Source organism: Argopecten irradians, chromosome 11 (assembly GCF_041381155.1).
Source record: "Argopecten irradians isolate NY chromosome 11, Ai_NY, whole genome shotgun sequence".
NCBI lineage: Eukaryota > Metazoa > Mollusca > Bivalvia > Pectinida > Pectinidae > Argopecten > Argopecten irradians.
Genome location: NC_091144.1, coordinates 22,498,206 through 22,521,681, shown reverse-complemented (window position 1 = coordinate 22,521,681; position 23,476 = coordinate 22,498,206). Strand labels below are relative to the sequence as shown.

General features: G+C 33.6%; 2 protein-coding genes across 3 annotated transcripts in view; one reads left to right on the top strand and one right to left on the bottom strand.

Annotated features, from left to right (window-relative positions):
- The window catches only part of LOC138335028 (transient receptor potential cation channel subfamily M member 8-like), a 35,779-nt gene extending 29,972 nt beyond the window's left edge, over positions 1-5,807 (top strand). For both annotated transcript variants that reach the window (XM_069283928.1, XM_069283927.1), the window contains exon 25: positions 55-5,807. In XM_069283928.1, coding sequence (XP_069140029.1) covers positions 55-621 — 567 coding nt within the window. In that variant the 3' untranslated portion in view covers positions 622-5,807. The remainder of the gene's footprint in view (positions 1-54) is intronic.
- Positions 5,808-11,781: 5,974 nt separating this feature from the next.
- LOC138335027 (serine-rich adhesin for platelets-like) lies at positions 11,782-22,389 on the bottom strand. The gene is made up of 6 exons (XM_069283926.1): positions 22,263-22,389; positions 20,487-20,661; positions 15,934-16,208; positions 15,406-15,645; positions 14,730-14,825; positions 11,782-13,862 (listed from the first exon to the last, which is right to left on the bottom strand). The coding sequence occupies exons 1-6, from the start codon at positions 22,285-22,287 to the stop codon at positions 12,949-12,951; spliced, it is 1,725 nt and encodes a 574-aa protein (XP_069140027.1). The 5' UTR covers positions 22,288-22,389; the 3' UTR covers positions 11,782-12,948.
- Between the last annotated feature and the right edge of the window lie 1,087 nt (positions 22,390-23,476).

The window sequence follows — 23,476 nt, the reverse complement described above, 5'->3', positions numbered from 1 at the left end:
TTTCACTACTAGTAAAATGTTCTGATAATTTAAAAACAAACATTATTATTTCAGCCGGAAGAAGATGAAGAAGCAAAAAAGAAAAAGAAGAAAAAATTAAAGAAGGAAAAGAAAGAAAAGAAAAAGAGAGAAAAAGAAGAGAGACTTAAATTGAATAATTTTGACAATCCAGTTTTTAAACAAGACACTGTACCAGATAAAACGTTACAGTTTTCTCCCCATCCAGAGATAGTCACCCAACCAGAACCGGAAGTGTCTCCAAAGCTGACCAATTCGCTGACAGAAACTTTACAGCGCCCCTCCCTCTACCGAAGGATCTCCAGTAGATCGTACAGTCGAGGTATGGAGGATCTAGATTCCTCAGATGAAGAAATAATGCACAGGAGTGGCCACTTTGGAAAAGGATTACGGAAGGCCTTGAATGTGCCGTCCCCAGGGGGACATCTAACTTTGAGGAGAAGTGTGTCAAGAGAATCGTCAGATTCAGATGAGAATAACATGAGAGCAGCGTCTCCTCGCTTGTTCACACGCATAGCAAGAGAGAGCAGTACGGAGGATGAGAGGAGAAGTAAGAAGAAAAGGAAGAAAATGAGAAAGAAACTTATCTCTGATACCGAATAATTATGTCTGTTAGAACTTGTAACTATTGTTGGTAAGAAATAAGTTGTGGTTGTATCTCTTATATTAATTCAGAATTAAATGCTGTTATAAGCTGATATTGATTGTTGCAAGGGTAGCGTCATAACATAATACTATCTTGGACACTTACGACGACAGTGATTCTTGATCCCAAGGGTAAATAACTCTACATTACTAAATATAAATGAGCCAATAGTGTACTCCTGATAATGAACTGTGATATATTGTAAGATTAACAAACATGTACAATTTACATATGTCATATTACTTTGTGAATAATATTCATCATGCATTTATAGTGTATTATAGATGTTATTTATATGAATATGTGTTTACTTCTATTGTATATGTACATTCTTAATATGAGCATTCCTATATGCGTTCTGAAATTTAAGTGCTGTTGTATATTTGACTTTGTTAAGTATTTTGCCAGATACATGATAATTGCAGGTAATTATTATTTATTTTGTGATCGTTTTTATATGACAAATATGACTTGGTAATATCATGGGTATGTGCACATATATCCGTCCAACTGGTAATGCTGATAAAATTATGGAATGTGATGTTAAGAACATGCAGGCCATGTTTATTTTATGTTCGATTTACATGATAATTTTAACTTTTACATTTATCTACATACTTGACCGTTAATATTATATTTGCTCAGTCTTCAAAATCTTTCCAGACTCATTTATTTTAAACTTCTCTATGAATCTCTCATCACATTCCCTTCAATGAAAAATATAAAATCAGTGACTACATATTTATTATAATGTTTGAATTGACTATCGTAAAATAATTTTAAAAGAAATTTATCTATTTCATAATTTATTGTTTATCTTTACATTTTCCACATTCTACATAATCGAGAAACTCACGATTTTGTTGCAAATTTTACATTAACAATGCTTACAAGTGTTGCATTATCTACAACTTTAACTTGTTTTCTACAAGATTCATTGGATTTTACTGAAGGGGATTTTTTTTATTGTGGATGAATTTTAAAGATGATGTTTGTGATATATCTGTCATTTTTATTTCTTTAATGGCGTTGCTGAGATAGGGAATTCTAATGTGAATTCCATAACATTATTACATGTACCTTTCTTAAACGGCTTTTAATTTTAAAAATGGGAATGTAAACGAGATCGATAATTTTGTAGTCGCAAAAGTTATTAACTTACATATTAATACCATACGTATCATCACCTTCTGAACAATTTGATTAAAATAAATGAAATGTAAATTTTCATAACGCGGGTCGGCTTCTGTTTCCTGCCTTCGTGCTTAATACCGCGCGGTAGTTGACTATCACTGCGCCAGACAGCAAAACAGCGAAATGACTACACTGTTACCATATACATGTATTAAGCAGGAAATCTTGCAATGTTTTGTGTTGTAACCTCATTTTAGGCCATCGGTATATATTTTCTGATGTTAATAATGTTTTTAGAAAACTTTGTTTTGCTCTGGATAGGTAGTGGGCCTTTAATGCTTCATTTTTTTGCCCAAAATTGCTTCACCTTTTTTCGCTATATATGTTTTTTATAGTCTTTTATTTTCAAAAATTGTGATAAATCTAAATACCTCGTGTTTTTATTCTATTTCCAATACTTATAAAATCTCCTGTTGATTTACAAATAATTTTTCATATTCACCAAAATCATAATTTTATCAAAATCAATTACATTGTATAATTTTAAACACATTTATGAGAAAACCATATGTTTTACATGTAAAGATATCCTTTTTTGACTAAATTTGGGATAAAAATATTATGATATTGATTCCAAAACATATACGTAGAATTTTTCAGATATTTTTAGAAATGGAAAGAACTGCCCTGAATCACGTACAAATGCTGACGTATGTACTTGGTACATGAACTTGTTACTGGTATACGAATTGGTAACAATCGCACTTCAATAGATTATTTTTCCTTCTTCAAAACGGAAATTTTAATAATTGATTTTGTGCCTTGTGAAATCACAAAACTGTTTTTTTTATTGCATTGACTTTAAAATATACAGATACATGTATTGATATAGTTGTAGTAAGTAGAAAACCATCAAATAACCAATTATGTAAATTTTGCCGGATATTTTCAGAAATGTAACTATAGAATACAATTTATGTATATGAATTTTGTCGTACTGAATTTTCTAATGCCATCCAGTTTATAGCTTGATACACTTTACAAGGGATAGGTTTACCAGTGTTATTATAGCTTTTGTGTTATACTTTTGTAGGTAGCCGTCCTTTGAAAGAATTAATTTATAAATATATATTATCTTTTTTTCTAGTCACACTTGACTTTTGTTGCATTTGTATCTCTAAATACGTCCTCAGATGGTTCAAAGCATGATTTATAATTACCTATTTATGCCTATTTAATCATATGCTGCTGGATATCCACTATTTTTGCATATTGATGTAAAAAACCAAGATGTTTGTGTCATGCTGTGATTCGCTACATATCAAGAATTTGAAATGTTTGATATACAATGGAAAGGAGATCTTCATACAGTCAAATCATCTTAACTCAAGGTAGACCATGATAAAGCTTGAATAATACAAATACCAGTATTCAAATTTATAAAGTGTACTTGCTTATATATATAGTGAACAGTTTAATCGTAATTCGATTTAAATAACGTCTTCGAGTTACACATTTTACAATATTCATCTGTATATATCTATAATCTCTTATTCCCAAGGCAATAATCTAGAAATAATGGGACATTTTGAAGACCTATTTTATTTCTTAATCCTAAATTGTTGAATTTCTTGAGCAAAAAAAAATAATAAAAAAACCTTACCTTAATTACATTTGATTGCAAATTACGGCATCCCAGATGTTGTTGGCTGTGGTTGCCACAAGATGATCCCAGATGTTGTTGGCTGTGGTTGCCACAAGATGATCCCAGATGTTGTTGGCTGTGGTTGCCACAAGATTATCCCAGATGTTGTTGGCTGTGGTTGCCACAAGATGATCCCAGATGTTGTTGGCTGTGGTTGCCACAAGATGATCCCAGATGTTGTTGGCTGTGGTTGCCACAAGATGATCCCAGATGTTGTTGGCTATGGTTGCCACAAGATGATCCCAGATGTTGTTGGCTGTGGTTGCCACAAGATGATCCCAGATGTTGTTGGCTGTGGTTGCCACAAGATGATCCCAGATGTTGTTGGCTATGGTTGCCACAAGATGACAAATCCCATCATCCCACTAGACTGTCAAAAACAAACCAGGCTCAAATTTCGACATTCCACTTGTTAAAATGTTTACTGACTAAGAATTTTATAATGAAAAATGGCTGAATTTATCAACTTTACATTATCATCTACAGAATCCCCATATCATGTAGTTATAGATTTTGTTTCTAATACTTCTAAAACAATCATTTACAACTGATGTAAAGCAGTGTTTAAATCGTTTATCATATGTAATATTAAGTTTGCTTTATTTGAAATGTTACATTGTGAGTCTTGTTCAGTAGAGAGGAGCGTTGTTTGTTCAATGGTAGGTTGCTATTTAGAAGTGTCCTTCAATGGCATACAAGCCTTCTAAATTATGGAACATATTTGAATCATTTGAAGAGTGCCTGAAATCATATCAAGTTTTTATTGTTTATATTGTAGTACATTGTACATACTGTAAACACTTTATTTTTGCGTATACAATATTTCGCGTCTTATTTTCAACATATTTGTGAATATATGTATTCGCAATCAATGTCTGTTGCTGATGGTAATCATGTATTCCAAGAATTAATTGCGAAACATTAAAATTCGCGATGTTACGCGAAATATGTATGTCGCAACTTTAAAGTGGTTAACACAGTTGTATGATCTACAATATGACGAATGATGTAATTGATCATGAACCATTTGTTGTGATATTTGATTTTTATCTGAGTTGATGTTCATGGGCTCATAAACTATTGTCAGAAAAATGTAGGTGTGTTATTTTAAAGAGAAATGTGTTCACGAAGAGCAACTTCCAGCAAACATATCTTTTCCAGATATTAATGAATACTTAGGGTAATACAGATTTTCGTTATTTTTGTACTTAATGTTATAAAATGTAATAAACAGGCCTCAAATCAAGAATGAAACTTAAAAAACGAAACGTGAAATTTACCCGACTTTTATGTGAACACTGTAGTTTGAAGCACTAGAAATTACATATCCCATAAAACACAATATTGATTGTGACTATCAGGTGTTAACTTTAGACTAGTAGTAGACAGTGAACCGACAGTGACAGTTAATAAACTGGGGCCATGTATGCTAACCGTATGCTGACGAAGGGTAAGAATGAATGTCAGCTGTGAATTAGATGACTTCCAAATGGTACAAAATGACTATCAAGTGTGAATTAGATGACTTCCAAATGGTGCAAAATGACTGACTAGTAAATGAAGACATAAACGTTTCCTATTACAAATACATGTTGAGCATAACACAACTGACTCACCACTTTATAGGCAAAGACTACCCATTTGGAAAACATAGTATGTACAATATTGTACATCCATAAACTGGCCATGATTAATTAGAACTCTTGCACAAAAATGTCCAGTGACAAAGGATGATACAAACACATAAGCGCTACATTGAAAGACATACTGCATACCGCGGCCTCCCAAAACATAGAGACATTCACGCAGACAACGCATTGCAAATACGGCTCTTGAATGAAAATTGACATTTTGATGACACCAACAAAAGAGATATTTGACTTCGAATAACTTAGCAGCATGTTGAGTGTAATTAAGGACAAATAGACTGGGTTAACATTGTGCCTGTGATAGGTAGAACAAAGTGATATAAATCTGCACCGGTAATCTATATTTATTATTATAGAATGTTTGGTAGAATTTTGAATTTGTCAGTGCAGCAATAAATATATCTGTATGATATGTATTTGTTCAAATTGTGTATGTATGATATACGATATATATATACATTAATACCTGCAAAAACATCGATATGTGATAATTTGCTGAATTTCTTTTGCAAAAAATAATTGATCCGATAGTTTGTACTAGTGTACAATAGATGACATGTCTATTTATGTTTTTATAGATTCTGTTTGTAGTTGTTTTGTTTTAACATTAATTTGAAAAAAAGAATATAGAATAAAAATAAACATTGAACAATTATCTGATGTGTATGCTGTCATTTATCATCATTTTCTTTAAGCGTGACCAGACCAGATATTTTTGTCATACATTCCAAAGATACTAATTTGAAAAAGACACTTATTGTCCATAGGATCATATAAATATCATGAATAGTAAATAAAAAGAGGCGACAAAACTCAAAATTCTCGAAAACGAAATAACGTCATGTTAACATAGATGAAGAATATATCTATGAGGATTTAAGAAGGAATTGTCATTTTGGGATGCCAACATGAGATTGATGAGAAATAGAGATATTCCGATGTTTCCAACTTTGAATACAACAAAGTATACCAATTTGACAGCACATGGAGAAAAAAATCCGAACAATTATTGATACAAGATTATACCACTTGAATTTTGAGCAGCAATACCTTTAGCTGGCACGTCCTTAAATAACACTGGCTGTTAATAGGACGATAGACCAATTAAATCAAACCAAACACATTGAATAAATGTCTGAACAAAGCTGAATAATAATCCTAATTCAGAAAAAATAATTTCAAGATGTCCTAAATCCATGGTGTATAATGGATTGTAAGTTGGACTGTAAATTGTCATCCCGTCTTTGGGTATTGCATCGTCATAATCTCCCTTGCGACTATGTATCCATTATGACGTCATTCATTATTGTGTGAACAAAACTTAGGTCGTTTTCTCTGAAAATTGTGACATTTTTCTCGCAAGCACATGACGTCACAATCAATACCTATCCAAAAAGACAGATAGCTGTGTAATAAGCAGGTACGCATTTATGCACATTTCCTTATACTTACCAGCCTAAACATTTTCTATGGTGTGTCTTTATTTGAAGCCATGCTGGTAACGCATCCTTTCTGGTATGATGGTATATGTTGCTCTTCGCCTGATTCTCTGTTAACATAAAACTTTTTTTTATCTTCTCGCAGAAAACTTCATAAGCTTCTTAAACTTTTAAGCAGGCAGATTTACATTGTGGTACCTTATTACCATTCACACCTCTCCTTTCGTTACGATGAACTTAATAAACAATACATGGTGTCAATATTTCAGAACAAAGTTGTTTTCAATGCGTCGTCTTGGTTCGCTCCCATGGTTACGTACATACTCCACTATGCAGTTGATTCATTCTTTAGACAGTCACTTGGATTCTTTGTTTGGCATTTACTACACATACTGTGTGCCGGTGGAATGTGACCATCCTCGATACTCCAGGGGTTCCGATCACTTACGATCTCTACACTCCTGGACTATCTCATAGTAAAACTGGAGACAACAGAACAGAACAGGTAATTTAGTCGAACGGTACACTGTGGTCGACTATATGGCTTTGATGTTAGGCGTCGCCCTCTCTGTAGTCTTCGAAGGAAATCTTTCCGCTGAGCTGCTTTCAATTTCACTATGACATAGTCCAGGAGTGTAGAGATCGTAAGTGATCGGAACCCCTGGAGTATCGAGGATGGAATGTGACAGAAACATTACTGTGCGTCATCAGTTTGCAAAAAGCCAAGAATTCTTCAGTCGCCTCACTTATCCTGACACTGCTGGATGGAGGATATTCCAAATTGTAAATGCCCTGAACTGAATGTGTTTGCATCTGGATTGGAGGGATCACTTTAGTATCCCTTGTTCCTATATTGATAGAGCAGATTGTTTTGGTTAGTATTTTTGCTAAAGGTAATAATGTGCTGAATGAACACTATATTTATCTTAATCGTTCTTGCTTTTTCGTTGTGTTGTGTCTTCTGTCTATCAATCAAGGCCACCTCTAAGTTTCGAATTCGGCCCTCAGATGGGATAGTTGTCCCTCTTGTACTCTGGCTTTTCTCCACCTCAAATGCACATGTACTCAACTAACCTTGACTATCAATTGAAAGAAACAGACAATCAAACTATAAGAAGACAAAATATAAGTTAAGTTTAGATAAGCAGAATACATGTTTGGGCCTGGTCCTTTACTTCGTGGCGATATTGATAGTCTAGTCATTGCGTAACTATACCCGGTCTCGCTTGCCTTTTGAATTTTTTAATTCAGTCACAATAAAACCGGCTGTAATGGTCACTTCTATAAGAAGTGTCTATAAAGGACAGATGCATCAATCCCATTTGGTAAATTAACTACATAATTTACCTCCGTATAACATCTTCACGATGTCCATTTTGTGTCTTTCATAGACAGTTTTGACTTGATTTTGAATTACAATATGTTTTTGAAGTTTCAATATTACTTGACAAACCAAATGTTATCTAGTTGTTCAAAATAACCTCGTTTTTAAACATTGTTTCACCAAACATTGTTACATATATTTGTATGTCGATTCATTGTATAGATAAAATATATTTCTGTTAAAGTTCTGATTGAGAGTTATTTTCAGTGACTGCTAGACGCTGCAAATACAAATTCATACAATGACAATATTTGTAATGTCATAATGAAAAGGTTTGTAAACACAGGGATCTAAGAATTAGTTACAGATTATATAATCATGGACCTACCAAAGTGTCCTAAGACGTTTTAGAGATCTAGATAAAAAAACCTATAAAAATCATACTCTACATGGTGCTATATACTAGAAGGTTGGCAAGCTCACAGGCTCAAAATTTCCAACCCACCTACCTTTAGCGGCTATAAAAACATATTTCTAGTACATCGTCATAAAAACGTTTACTACCGTTGGAAAGAGTGATAATTTTCCTTTCAAAATCATCCAACACATCTGTAAAAAGTGCCGTCATTAAGACGATTTAAGCCTCATTATGATAAACATTACTCTAGATTTTTGACAAATTTAATAAGGAAAATTTGTGTTGTTTTCAGATTCATTTCGAAACGTTGGTAATGATATAAATCGCAGGAAACAAAACGAAGAATTCAATTGGTATTTGCTTCTTAATTGTATTTGGTTCAGGTATTTGTATATTATGAATAAACACAATAGTGGCACATTTCATATAAATCAAATCAATGTTCTCTTGAATTGGTGATCCAATGTAGACACAGAATCAACTGCCTGTAGATGGCGATCCAACATATAAAAGTTCACAATTAGAATAATATGTCCATGATTATATAATATGTAACTAATTCTCAGATCCCTATGGTGTATAATTGTAATGGCGCAATTTAGTTACCTTTATTGGAATTAATTTATTATTGGAATTGATGATGACGACATTTCGATCCGGGTCTTTATCTTTGGGTAACCAGTCTTACGGCGGAAATGATGATGTCGAACTTCTCATCCGAGTCATTCAACTTTCCAGTTTACCACGCCTTTTGTTTGTATACCATCGATTGTCCTTGTGTTACAAAACATTATACATAGTGTTGCTATTGATTTTTTTCTTGTTAATTTGTTTTAAGAGAAAAACAAATCAAGAGCTTGTTTACATTATGTGTATTAAAACAAAAGACGTTGAAATATAATGTGGTGTTTCAGATTATGACGTGGGTTTTGCGGTTTAAAAGAATCATTAGACAAAAGTACTTTTTACTATCTGGATTTTTGTTTAAGCTCTTCCTGTTGGTAGGTACATCATCCATTGTCAACAGTGATGGTAGATACAATGTAATTTTCATTAGGTTTGATTTTTAGCTTCTAACCTTTTGAGTATATTTTACAGATGTGTTTCTGTTCTCTCTATATTCTCTCCTAGTTCCTATCTCTCACCCTATCTTTCTACCACACTCACTAAGACTATCTCTCCAGCTGAATCGTATCAGAGGGGATTACCCATGAAACAAAAGCTAACAGGTGCGACCTACATAATGTACCTCAGTAGGATACTCAAACACCTGCCAACGAAAATCCATGGGATATATACAAGTGTAGATGCAAGTGTAGAATTATAACACTGTATATATAATTTTTATCAGGGTACATCTATAGGGTGGCCAATCAGGATTTAGGGGCGCTTTGATTACACTTAAGTACATTAAACACACGTGTTTGAAAGTACTAAATGTAAAACAATAAAATATAATTATATTACAACTAAAATCGCTCTTTATAAGTATTCATTTCTTTAGAATTCAAATCTTTGCGTTTTAACTGAGATAAATATTAAAATAATTGAACAAAAATCATTTTGACATAGACCATTCATAAACTGATTTGTATTATTACATGTTAAGTAGAGTATCTGTTTGTTTCGTTCTATTTCATTTCTATGTGAATACAATCTCGATAACTCTAGATTTCGTTTCTCCTAATCATATCTACATATGTGTAATACGACCAGTCCCTGTAATTATCACTACTAACAGCGACAATTGTTTAAACAGCTGATCCATAAAAGATATTTTTGTAATACGTTTGACATATATTTTTGTATTTATATGTATTGGACTCTCCAACTCGTACATAGATATAACATAGTTGTGAGGATGAAATTGCCAATTGATATCTGTATTAGTGCTGTTAGAGGTATCTCATAGCATATATAGCCAACGAAAAGTAGCAAAAACGTAAGAAAAAATAATATTGTATATACAAAGTAAAAAAAGAGTTGTAACTGATTAATTAATTACCTAACATTTGATCACTGTCAATGGGAACATGCCTACAATCTTTATTGAAATAAAAATATAGACACAAGATATATCACTGAAAATGCATTTGTCGCAAAAAATAGTATAGGTTCTCACATTTAAGGATATCCACCTCGAAAGTTTGAAGTATTTCATCAAGCATGTCAAGTATAGTAGTTAAATGTCCATTTGCTGACGCAAAATATAGAAATATGTACCTGTTAACAGGTGCGAGATGTATGGCGGCCTATACGATGACATCGCTGATTTTCAGTTCGAAGTATATGTGTATATGACGTGGACAACTTGCAGTAAAATTCTCTTACAATGTACCAGTGACTTCTAACCAACACCTGTGAATATCGCCACGTCACCGGCAGTGACAATGGTTTAAGCTGACACAAAAAAGATAGTGCATGTGTACACATTTTTCAGGATGAAATTTCAAGAGATATGTATCACCCCATGCTACCAGTTTATGGAGATCTTCTTGTGTTTACGTTTTGAGAGACTGCGGTATACCTGCGTAATACCTAATATCAGACCCTTTTATATAGTGTTATATCACTTAAGCATACTGTCAAAATATCAAACAGCCGGTTATATTAATGTAAACCAACATATTTTCGTGAAATAACTTTTACGCCTTTCGCAGACAATACAATTTGTCAAGGAAAATAATCAACTACAAGAACGATACAGAGAGGATATTCATTGTTTCTTGATGAATACCAGTTATGTTTCATCAAGTGAGTTGAATCGCACTCGTGAAAAATAACAGAGTTTCGACTTCACAAGATGAAATATAAAACTGGTATTCATCAAGAAACAATGAATGTTCTATTTAATACATTAGTTTTCTCGCTTCCATTTACAGAAGACCATCACTAACACAACTAGTTCCGCCAAAGGTCATTCCGCCATTGCATTTTACAGAGTAATTTGCCTATGCGCTTATTACGACGTATTTTTGTGAACATAACGCCACATTTCTACACAAAAATATAACGATGTTTTTGTGCACAAACTAATGACGTAACAATCAGAATGATATTTCACTGTCAATGCTGCATTCCGGTTGGTCAAAAGCAAGTGGAAATTTTCACCATAAAACCTTTTCGACATTTTGTGATTCTCGGGTAGAATATCACTATCCTTCATATCCACATATGAAAGAGTCTCATAATATTTCACTGCGAAAAATAGCATAAAGCGTTTTAATCGCGAGAAACGTTGGTTTAAATTATACTTACCGTACAAACCAGTCGTCCCATACCCAATATGCTTGACGTTAAGTTGGAACTGAAACTATCACAATAGTTTGTCTAGACCAAGGGATTTAATATAACATTCGCGAAGCTAAATTCCGGGCGAAATCCGAGGCCATGTCAAGATAATCGTTAGGACGATCAGTTAGTTATGAAGAATAGAAAAAAAAATAACTCACAAATTTAGTCGCCTTTACGTGTAAAACCATGTTATGAACACAGCAGGTGACATTTTACCAAATGCGATGTAAATATTAAGAGGTATAGATATACAAACCTGAATTTATTTACATATTAAGTAAACAATGAATAAAACCATCTCTCACTGACAATATAACAAAGGGAACTCCTTAACAATAAAAGAAACATTTAGAATGGTAAACATTGGTTGTAGCATAACCAATAACCATATAAACATTTACAATAAGAACATATCTATATACGAGTATATAAAAAATACTAGTTTTCCTAGAATCATTGAATAAATAAGAACAATCGGATTTGGTTTGCTCACAAATATTTGCACATACCCTTTGCCATCAGATTGTATGTTATTGTATCAGCATATCTTTTATAATAAAACCATGGAACATTTACAGTACTTCCAAAATTTGATTGCTTTTCAGATACTTGTCGCTTTCAGATCAATAATTGACTGCGATTTATGTGGGATACGTCTCTAAAATGTAATTGCAGCTGCAACGTTGCAGCAGCAGATTTGTGTCACGAAGTCTGAAGGTTATTTACCTTACAAGCCATCGGCCAGGATTTTGCTCTGTTACACTTGTCTGACATATAGTGAATACATGCATGGGTTAAGTATGTCAATGGCGCATACAGTGCATATTTTATAATCAGTGTTTTATCAACACACAGTGTGGTAATTCTGGACACATAACACCACGAGGAACTTATTTACACGCTAATCCCCTGCATTAATAGCCTTTGATCTGATAAGATATCGTACCCGTTCACACTGACTCTTAGGTACACGGTATACCATGGTGTTCATTACTAGAAGAATAACGGATTTGAAGCCACTGTAGATAAAATACATACACCAAAGGTGATGTCCACGCATACGCCGCCTTAATACTATTTCCTGGCAAATATTATTTAGTATTCATATAAAGCAATGTAACGCTCTCACAAATCGAATGCTCGCTATGTTAAACATATTGACTTGTCATTTTAAAAAGAATTAAAACAGCATATACCCACGTGATACAAACATGGTTTTGCCAGTATCATCAATCTGAAACACAGCTTGATAAAATATATTTCTCAGCACCGTATATGACAATTATTTAAGTCGAAAATTCACAATTCCAACTTTCACCAATCAAACCATTCCTAGCCATGTTGGCTCCTTGTCGGTGCTTCTGAGACTTTTATGCCTAGTCTGAATGTCTGTACCCGTGATTCTTTGTACCAGTGCATCGCGATCGCTTTTGGACAACCTGCTAAGTTGTATATCCCCGTCGCTTGGCATATCGCTTTCCTTCACCGACACCACTCCTGATGAGGACCTCGCAGAGGATTTAGAAGTGTTCCTGGAAAGGTGTGAGGTGTTTGAAGAAGTCTTGGATAAAGACCCGTTGTACTTTGGTGAGATATTGGAAGCTCTGTCCGATCTGTTCGAGGAACTTCTTGATGTCACTGTTGATGTTGAACCACTGCATGAAGGAGACGGTGAACTATATGTTTTCGAAATTCCATTGTCTTTCGGTACCGATAGCAAGTCTCCTCTAATGTCCTCCCTCTCAGATTTATTTTTAACTGGGGAGGAAGTGGAACTCAATACCACAGGAACACTTGACGATATAAACATTTCCACTTTCGATTTGGAAGTATCCACATGGCGCACATGCCGCACGTGACATTCGTCCTTGTCCCTACAGAAACAACTCCGGATATTGCTGAGCATATTCTGTAGATCTGCCTTTAGCGTACCTAGATCCATTATACAGATGGACAGGAGGACAGCAACAAGCATCCCCACTCCAAACGATCCTATACCAGTAGCAGACATCCTGTCATCACTCGCACTTATGAACTTTCGTTTATGGAGAGACGTATTTTTCTTATTCACCGTGAGCTCTCTTTTGATTTGTTCGACCTTTTCCTCAAGCGTAAGTTCAGGTTGATTATTATTATTACAAGTACACACACACATTGGTGAGGACGTGGTTTGTCGTGCCTCTGTCGTCGGTACGTCTGCAGTTGTCGCAACTTCAGTAGTGATAGTTGTATCCGCTGTTAACAAACAGACACAAATTAAGATCATAGTTCAACAACAGATATTCAGGTCTTTTTGCTACATTAAACTTATCCCATTTCCTTATCATTTATGGAGTTATCTATAATATCTTAACCACAAATCTGTCTGTCGTAGTTTTCTTACTCCATCAATATCCTTTATCTTAAGCAAACACTTTAACTCTCAATAGGAAAGCAACAAAGAATGTTTAGAAAGTGTATCTTAACTTAAGTAAGTTTTTTCCGTCCTGATATTTTCGAGTACTTCCCTATGGAAATTAAAGGTAATGAATTTCCTAAAAATAAAGCAAGTTTATGAAACTTTGGCTTAGTTAGAGAGTTATATCAAAATGAATGGATGTTAAGAATTGAAAGTCTTGGTTATTAAAATAAGTTATCAACTTAAGTTCGATCTAATTTTGTATGTCAAGTGTCAATTAAAAAAGCGGAAGACGCTCACGCTTCTGAAACATCAGGTTTATTTCCTTTGGTAATATACACCGTATATATGTTTATCTTATTTATAGCACGTTCTTATTAATCAAGTGTGACGACCGGTTCTCCCTTTGTCAGTATAATGTGACCGGGTGGGGTGTGTTGCTGGGTGTTTTTGGCGCAATGCTTCAGCGATATAACACTATAAAAAGGGCAAGAGTTCCACTGTTCAATAAGACACAATACGAACATACCACAGTCATCCAAAGAACGCACCACGCACTGCATACACGCTACACACCGCATACATGGGAGGCCGTCTTTACATGCGCCTGGTTGTTAATTATTCAAACAAACAAACAATCGAGAATCATTTTCGTTAATAAGTTTGCTCTCAATTCGGTATTCCGGTATTTTTTGTTGTTATACCTGCACTAAAACTTGATGTTGTTTGTTGTTGTTGAGTTAGACAAATGCCAGAAGGATTTGGATCAGTACTGACTATGTCACTAGTATCTCCGAACCCTGTAATATAGAAATCAGTTCAGTTCAATAAAGATTCATTTCACAACCAACTGTGTACTTCAAACTATATAAGAAACATACTACTACTACATGTACTTTGAATATATTTTATAAAGAGTGCATAGGAATGACCGAAAGGATAGTTGTCTAAGAATTTCATACTTCAAAAATTTTCTTGTGATAACATCATAACGTACAATATGACGTCTTAGTTTGTAACGTTACCTTTGATTGGCTAATACAACTATGAATATCATTGAAAAAAGTAGATCCGTCAAGGAATAAGCATTTTTGGAATTAGAATGAATTAAAGACCATAAAATGATTCTCGATTAATTTAGAGCACCATATGTTTTTATGTTATATCAATGAAAATAATTCAGGTACCACGTGATGCCCGACAACGTTTGTGCGGGACTAGTATCCCCGGTGGTGACGGAACGTAATTATTTGTAATCTTCCCGCTACAATATATCTTTACGCGTAATTCCATCACCAATAGAAACAATAATACCGCAAAACTTTATCAGGTATCAGATGGCACGTGAGTTATTCCCATTTGATTTGAACCTCTACTCACCGTTATTTCCTGTGCAAGGATTTATTATATCATTTCCAGTTAGAAAACACACCCTATTGAATACAGTCTGTGCGATTGTAGTTACGGAGAATACATGACAAATTCCTAAACCGGAAATGATGGTAAAGTTAGTGCGGCAATCTGGGGAGCTAACGGTACACATGTTCTCACATTCATTGTTACCCGAGACTACCCGGACATATTCGTCACAGCCATGCGTGATACACTCTCCATTTGTCGCTGAAATGGAAAAAAACTGGATGAATCTAATAAAAAAGGTTAAGCTTGTTATAAAAATATCAGTGGCGAAATATTTGAATCCCTATCAAAGCCAAATGTCAATTACAATAGAACAAAATATAGATTTTCACGCATGACCAACTAAACGTGAACAGAAGCAAATAACATTTCATTGTCACTTTTTCGAAAAACATTTATTTACAAGAAAAGCAAATTTAATGGCAACTGCACTAAACTGAAATGTAATGAAAATGCGAAAAAGTGCTTTACATTGTTTGCTTAACTTACCCGTTAGTGGTTCGCTACAGACGAAATAGTTATTTACGGGGCAGGATTCGGCCAGCCAGATTTTCAAAAGAACTGTGCTGAACGGCTTGAAGTATACATCGAAAGCTAAGCATGGGTGATCAGGAATATAGTTACGGCCATTACTTCTCCATTCGATCCAAGAAGGAGCTGTACAGTCAGCCCACCTCAGTGACGTCATGTCGCTAGGGTCTGGCGCGTGGAGACCAAACCAGTACCTGGAATTATCCCTGTGGGGAGCTTCGCCTTCAGGACTCCTGCAACACAAATCTACAGGTCGAGAAAAATATCACATGTAACAGTACAAAAACACAAAACATAAAATAAGTTTTGTAGAAAAAACTTTAAATCATGTTTAAAAAGGTACATTTGCCGTAAATGTCATACTCACGAATCAAGAACAGCTTGTGGTATTTTTTTCACCACCAAACTTTATCATTATTTTGATTGAGAATTGCAATATAGTCCATAGGTTTTTAATTTTACAAGTACTGTCAAACATTATATTTACATCTACATTGCAGTGAAATAAGTATATACTGTCCTACCATGTAGCCAAGAAGCTGTCTACAATTTTATTGCACACTTCACAGCGATACTAGTAAGTATGAAGTGATTTCTCCGGGTATGTTACCATCTAAACATGTAAGTCATCAAAGCAAGATTTGTACTGTGCATATATTTTGTTGTAACCAAATCTTAATGTTTATACGGTATCATACATGTTAATAGTCAACTTGAATTATTTTAACAGCTTAATTAATCAAACCTGACGATTTTCAATCATAAAATGAAGGACTCGATCGATTCCACGCAACTCGCACTTTGAGATCTTGCAATGTGACAATGGTATATATTGGCGTCAAGACATCTATAACAAATTATCACAAACTTCATATCTAAAATAATCATTTAATCACATTTGATCACTTAACAAAAGCATGAATAATCCGGCAATGTAAAGTTAGCACCGGATTCGGGATTTGGGATTCGAATATTCGAATAAGCTAGATACATCGATAAATTGTTTTGAGTTTAAATAACGAATACGTTGCCAGCATCTTATTCGTTATTCGATTTTTAATTTTGAATAACTGCCGAATAATCCTGCAATTATTTTTTTTCCAATGACGATCGATATTGTACGGGTGTATATGTTTCAATTATCGCTTTATGTTACAATCCGGTAACTTATCGCATTTATTCAATGTAACATCAGAAAACACCGTACTCACATTTGTATTAAACACTTTATATCATGTTTATTGCCATGAAAATAACCTGTTATTCCACTAGTTATAATCACGACGGTTAACTATATCTTTTTTCTTTGTTTGATGTTATGATGCACACAGATACCATATTGATGTGAAAGAGTTCCAGCTGGTAAATCCAATGGACCGGAAATATAACTGTATAAGACCACTCACGCAGAACACGAACATGAACTTTACATGAACCCTTGCTGTGGCAATAACCGCGGTCGTTATATGGTATTATGAAAACAAAAGGCCCAAAGGTCTTAGTTGTCACCTGAGTTTAAACACACTATTCTGTATTTGCATATTACAGAGTTATCTGTCATTGCGTGTAGGCGTTAATTTTAATGTCATGTCATTGCGAACGTAACGTCATACTTCGTAGAGAAAACGAAGTGAATTTCGCTTACAAAATTATGAATAATATCATAATGAATACCTACCCGCAAAAGAGGTTATACTGTAATATGCAAAGACAAAATATAAGTTACAATAAACATATTTATTGAGTATTGCTTAAGCAATATATCTACATTACAGAAGTTTTAAGATATCTTTGATGAAATGAAGCCATGAAAGAGTGCTGGAAACTGTTTCAAGGATATCAAACAGGTCCTTGACCTTTATCTGATAATTGAAGCATGAGACTAAAAAAAGTGTTCTCTAATAAAATATGAACTTTGGTGCCAATTCGTGAAAAAAGAAAATTTAAAAGTTCAGCACGATTTTAGAAAAGTAACAATGACTCTGACCCTGACCTTAGAACATAAAATAAACCTTCACAAGATATTATGATGATAGTAACAGTGACGTAGACCTTAATTAACCTGAACCCTTAACTTCACCAAGGTATTGTGATTATTGTGATGATAAAAATGATAAGTGATGAAGTAATGCTATGGAACCCTATTCCAAGGCCAAGTCACTGGCCTTTGTCGACCACTCGACAGGTATTTGATGATGAATTGTACATGTAAAGTCGATGGCTAGACAATCCAATTTTGAATTTCATTTGTTCAAATATTTAACAATACATTACAACACTTTCAATATACAAACAGTATACCATAACTACGTGTGTGTGAAGCTACGGTAGTCAGCGTTTCAGTTGGGACAATAGTAGACAAACTGTGCAAATGGTTTATAAACAATATATCTGTTAATACCGGATATAGATTTGGAATTTTAGTCGATAATAGGAAAAGGATATTCAAACCGAATGCTCGATGTAGACATGTTTGCAAATCGGCTTTCATTCATATAGATCTCAAAATAATTTATATTATGTAGCTTTCATTTATTTAAATGCGGGAAACTACGTACGTCGGTGAATGGATTATTGAACAAAACAGTATGTATATTTTCCCATTATTTTATTCCTTTTTTTTTCTACATTTTATTTCTGGTAATGAAGCCTGGATTATTTGATGATCTGCCGTGTATACTAAAATGGACACAGGTCTACCCAGGAAAATCGGGGTGAATTTGTAATACAGGTTTTTAAGTAAGATCAATTCATTTACATTATTGTAACATTTACATTAACTTTGTTACCAAGCCATTTTCTTTTCAGAATATGACTGGATAAGGGTGATTTTTTTATGAAACATAGGACGCTCACACCTCCTTTACACCTGGTTCTAGTTTGTTAAACAACACCTGTTGTATTTTCATGAGTGTCAAGCGAACAAATTTTTTTAGATTGATTTTAATACATTTTTAGACATACAAAAACAACACAATTTTATATGATAATTATTTTTTCTCCTTCTTTAAATGATTTTATGTCGTTTTTCTATCAGCCTTACATATCTACATTGTTTGCGTGTCTTTGTATTATGTCAATACCAGTAATTATATTTATTTACATATACCAATTAGGCCTATATCAAAATTTATTTTCAATAGCGATCAAGTCAGATAAGGTACAAATATATCCATTAATTTTCACTGATCGGAACAGGATCATGCAACATTAGCTTGTTGACCTTTCATGATTGATACTTTAGACATAATAAATACAAACTCTGGCCTAACGTTAATTACTCTTTAGGGTAGAATGCATACTATAATATCATTCATATCTAAAATGTACTTTTATCAAAAATATCCTTTGTCATGATCAGTAAAAATATTTTGTCTATCGCTAGATAATAACGAAGAATATTTCCAATTCATTGGCCGGGTTAGATTAATGATATCACTGACATGGATGCTCGGGTTTATGCAAATGAGTATCCATTTCGGGATTGATATATCCTATTTTTTGTTTATTCAGGCTGTTTTGTACCATTACATGTGTTGACAAGTGTTTGCGTCTAATATGAAATTAGCGCCATGTATACATCGCCTGTAATCAATACTCGCAGAACTAGTGATTGATAGGCATTTCATTGCACGTCTATTGACAATAATGGAAGAGAACTGCAGTTAAGCAAATTGACAAAGAAGATTTGATGAATGCTTTAATACGGTATGCGTTTGCACATGTTTTATTTTTGGTATGCAGTTACTTCTGCAGTGCTTGCTGGCGAATGTGAATGAATTCTCATGAAAGTGAATACGGTACAGAGGTTTCAAGTATTAAAAAGTATAGTATTTAAGTACGCTTTTACATTAATTGCTGAATGAAATCTATCAAATATTTATTTACATGGGATACATGTATTCAATCTATTAATCATATGAACATATCGAATATTGCACACATATTTACTTTGATGCAATCTATTCTCTCAGTGATTCAATTTACTGGATTAACGAACTAATTAATTCATGAATCAAATGTGCTTTGAATGCATTACCATTGCAATAACACAATAATGAAACGGAACCAAAATTAATCAAATGCCAAATATGCCTTCTAACAATAATAGATACAATACATCAAGTAGAATAGGTAATAAATAATGAAGGAACACTATCTCTAAATCATGTTATGCAAGATTGCGCTATTTCTGTTGTTTAGTATTTTAGAGTTGATTAGGATCTTAAGCATTAATATACTTTATTGATTTGACGTTGTTGTCATTCACCCTATTTCTCAACACTATCATTAAAGCTTTTGATCCCAGCTTTGAATAAAAATAACTTTACTTGTAATGTTCAGTCTATTTCGTAATCTTTGTGCCTTCAACCTAACGGCAATAGAAGCTTTCTTGGATAAAACCAGAAGTCACCAACAACAGCAACGACTAAAAATGTTAAAATAACAATGCTTTTTGCAATATCTTAAGTTAGCTTCAGTCGCATTTCTGAAAATCTTATCATACTTACAAAACAAATTTCCAAAATGTCCAATAATTTTCATCAGGTATCGTCAGGAGTGTGTTATTGTTGTGTCTGCATATTTCTCGTGCTTCATTCCATGTATGTCCGTCTCGGAACACAGTGAAGACCGTAGGCTCAATCGTCCAGCAATGAGCATGGTAATACATGTCACACAATAAACCTGTTAATAAATGTATAATGTTCTACAACCCAGAAACTAACATGGTAATACATGTCACACAATAAACCTGTTTATGTATAATGTTCTACCACACAGAAACTAACATGGTAATACATGTCACACAATAAACCTGTTAATATATGTATAATGTTCTACCACCCAGAAACTAACATGGTAATACATGTGATACAATAGGCTTGTTAATGAATGATAACACTATCATGTTCTACCACACAGAAATTTACATGGTAAGACATGTGAAACGATAGACCTGTTCATATATGACATTAACATGTTCTACCAACCAGAACCTTACACGGTAATGCATGTGATACAATAGGCTTGCTAATGAATACTAACATTAAAATGTTTTACCACCCAGAAGTTTACATGGTAAATCATATGATACAATAGGCCTGTTAATGAATAATAACATTAACATGTTCTACCACCCAGAAACTAACATGGTAATACATGTCACACAATAAACCTGTTATATGTATAATGTTCTACCACCAAGAAACTAACATGGTAATACATGTGATACAATAAACCTGTTAATAAATGTATAATGTTCTACCACCCAGAAACTAACATGGTAATACATGTCGCACAATAAACCTGTTAATATATTGTATAATGTTCTACCACCCGAAACTAACATGGTAATACATGTCACACAATAAACCTGTTAATATATTGTATAATGTTCTACCACCCAGAAACTAACATGGTAATACATGTCACACAATAAACATGTTATATGTATAATGTTCTACCACCCAGAAACTAACATGGTAATACATGTCACACAATAAACCTGTTAATATATTGTATAATGTTCTACCACCCAGAAACTAACATGGTAATACATGTCACACAATAAACCTGTTATATGTATAATGTTATAATGTTCTACCTCCCAGAAACTAACATGGTAATACATGTCGCACAATAAACCTGTTATATGTATAATGTTCTACCACCCAGAAACTAACATGGTAATACATGTCACACAATAAACCTGTTATATGTATAATGTTCTACCACCCAGAAACTAACATGGTAATACATGTCACACAATAAACCTGTTATATGTATAATGTTCTACCACCCAGAAACTAACATGGTAATACATGTCACACAATAAACCTGTTAATATATTGTATAATGTTCTACCACCCAGAAACTAACATGGTAATACATGTCACACAATAAACCTGTTAATATAATGTATAATGTTCTACCACCCAGAAACTAACATGGTAATACATGGTAATACATGTGATACAATAGGCCTGTTAATATATGACATTAACATGTTCTACCACCCAGATTGGATTTTCGCAATACTTTTTGACGTGAGATTCTTTGAAATGTAGGTTTTTGTAGTTATGCGATAAAAAGTATCTTAAATGTGTGTTCATTTCGTAAGAGATTTTATTTTCTCGAAGTTTTAAATTTTGCATACCATGGTTCGTAAAAATAAAAAAACCCTGATAAACTCATAAAATCTCCTATGAAATGAACACTCACTTAAGATCGTACATGTATGGTTAAGTATTGTTTTGACATGATAAAGTAATTGATGTTAAACTTACTGAAGACCAAGACTGTCCAAAACATATTTGTGATTCAGCTGAAACCAGCGGCCGTAAAGAGAGTAGTTGATCTGATAAAGTTCTCGAAGTGTAGCTTCCCTTTTTTCTGTACTCCCATTGTGTGTCCCTTTATCTGAAAATAACGAATTTATAAAAAAAATCCTAAACTTATGGGTCCTTTTATATTTCAAAAACAAAGATTAATTAAGTTTATTCTGAAATAACGAATTTATAACAAATTCCTAAAAATATAAGATCTTTTACACTTCAAACACAGAGATAAACAAAGTTTATTCTGAAATGACGAATTCATAACAATTTCTTATTATTTAGACTACAATAGTACAAAAAATTGTCGATATCGTCAAACTACTTTTTTGAAATTCCTTTAACACTTCAAAAAGGAGACGAATAAAGTTCTTACAGCGTATTTTTAACTGAATGTAAAGGTAAAACTGTAGACAACACGTTTGTTTACTTTTTAATGCCTTCTTTTATCATACGTACTTTGACGGATTTAACCTATAACCAATGTTTAATCCACGTTTTCACAAAAGGTCTTGATTTCAACACTCATTGAACACTTTTCAAGAAATCGCAAAGAAAATTTCAAAGAAAATTCACATACATGTATATTCCTTAAATAATCCGCAAAGAACTAAATGTTGTTGTAGAGTAATCCTGAATTCAAATATTGAATTTCACATCAGATAACTTCTTGTATTAGACAGACGCATGTTGGAGGTTCCGAAAACAATGACCTACTCCCCAGTAGACAGCGCATTAACTTCAGTGTAGAAGGTATTGATTGTCCAGGTGCCATAGCGCTGATGAAGCGTTGAATAGCTTATCGATTCAATTTACATAAACTATCAACATTAATCTAGTTCTGTTATGGACATATCGTACAATTTTTATTAGTTGTGGTAATGTCGTTTCATTAGAGTGAGCAATTACTTCTTCTGTTCATCACGAACTGTTAATTACACAGGAACAGAGGGATATTCGGTTGCTCCCTACAACATCCACAATACCGTATAACGAGTCCGTTTGGCCATTTATCCAATAATTCGAGATGTTCGGTAAAATTCGTTTTGATCTTTTCTTATTAAACACTGTCAGGTCAATAGTACAATAGTACTAGTGACTTTGAATATCCATGTTACACAGTATATCAATTTTTATTTTTAGCCAACGTTCGAATATACCAAATT

Coding starts and splice junctions, on each gene's coding strand:
- LOC138335027 (XM_069283926.1), bottom strand. CDS start 22,287: ATGTTTTGGACAGTCTTGGTCTTCA. Junction 15,646..15,933: donor CTGTAGCGAACCACTAACGG/GTAAGTTAAGCA, acceptor TTTCCATTTCAG/CGACAAATGGAGAGTGTATC. Junction 13,863..14,729: donor AACATCAAGTTTTAGTGCAG/GTATAACAACAA, acceptor GTTTGTTAACAG/CGGATACAACTATCACTACT.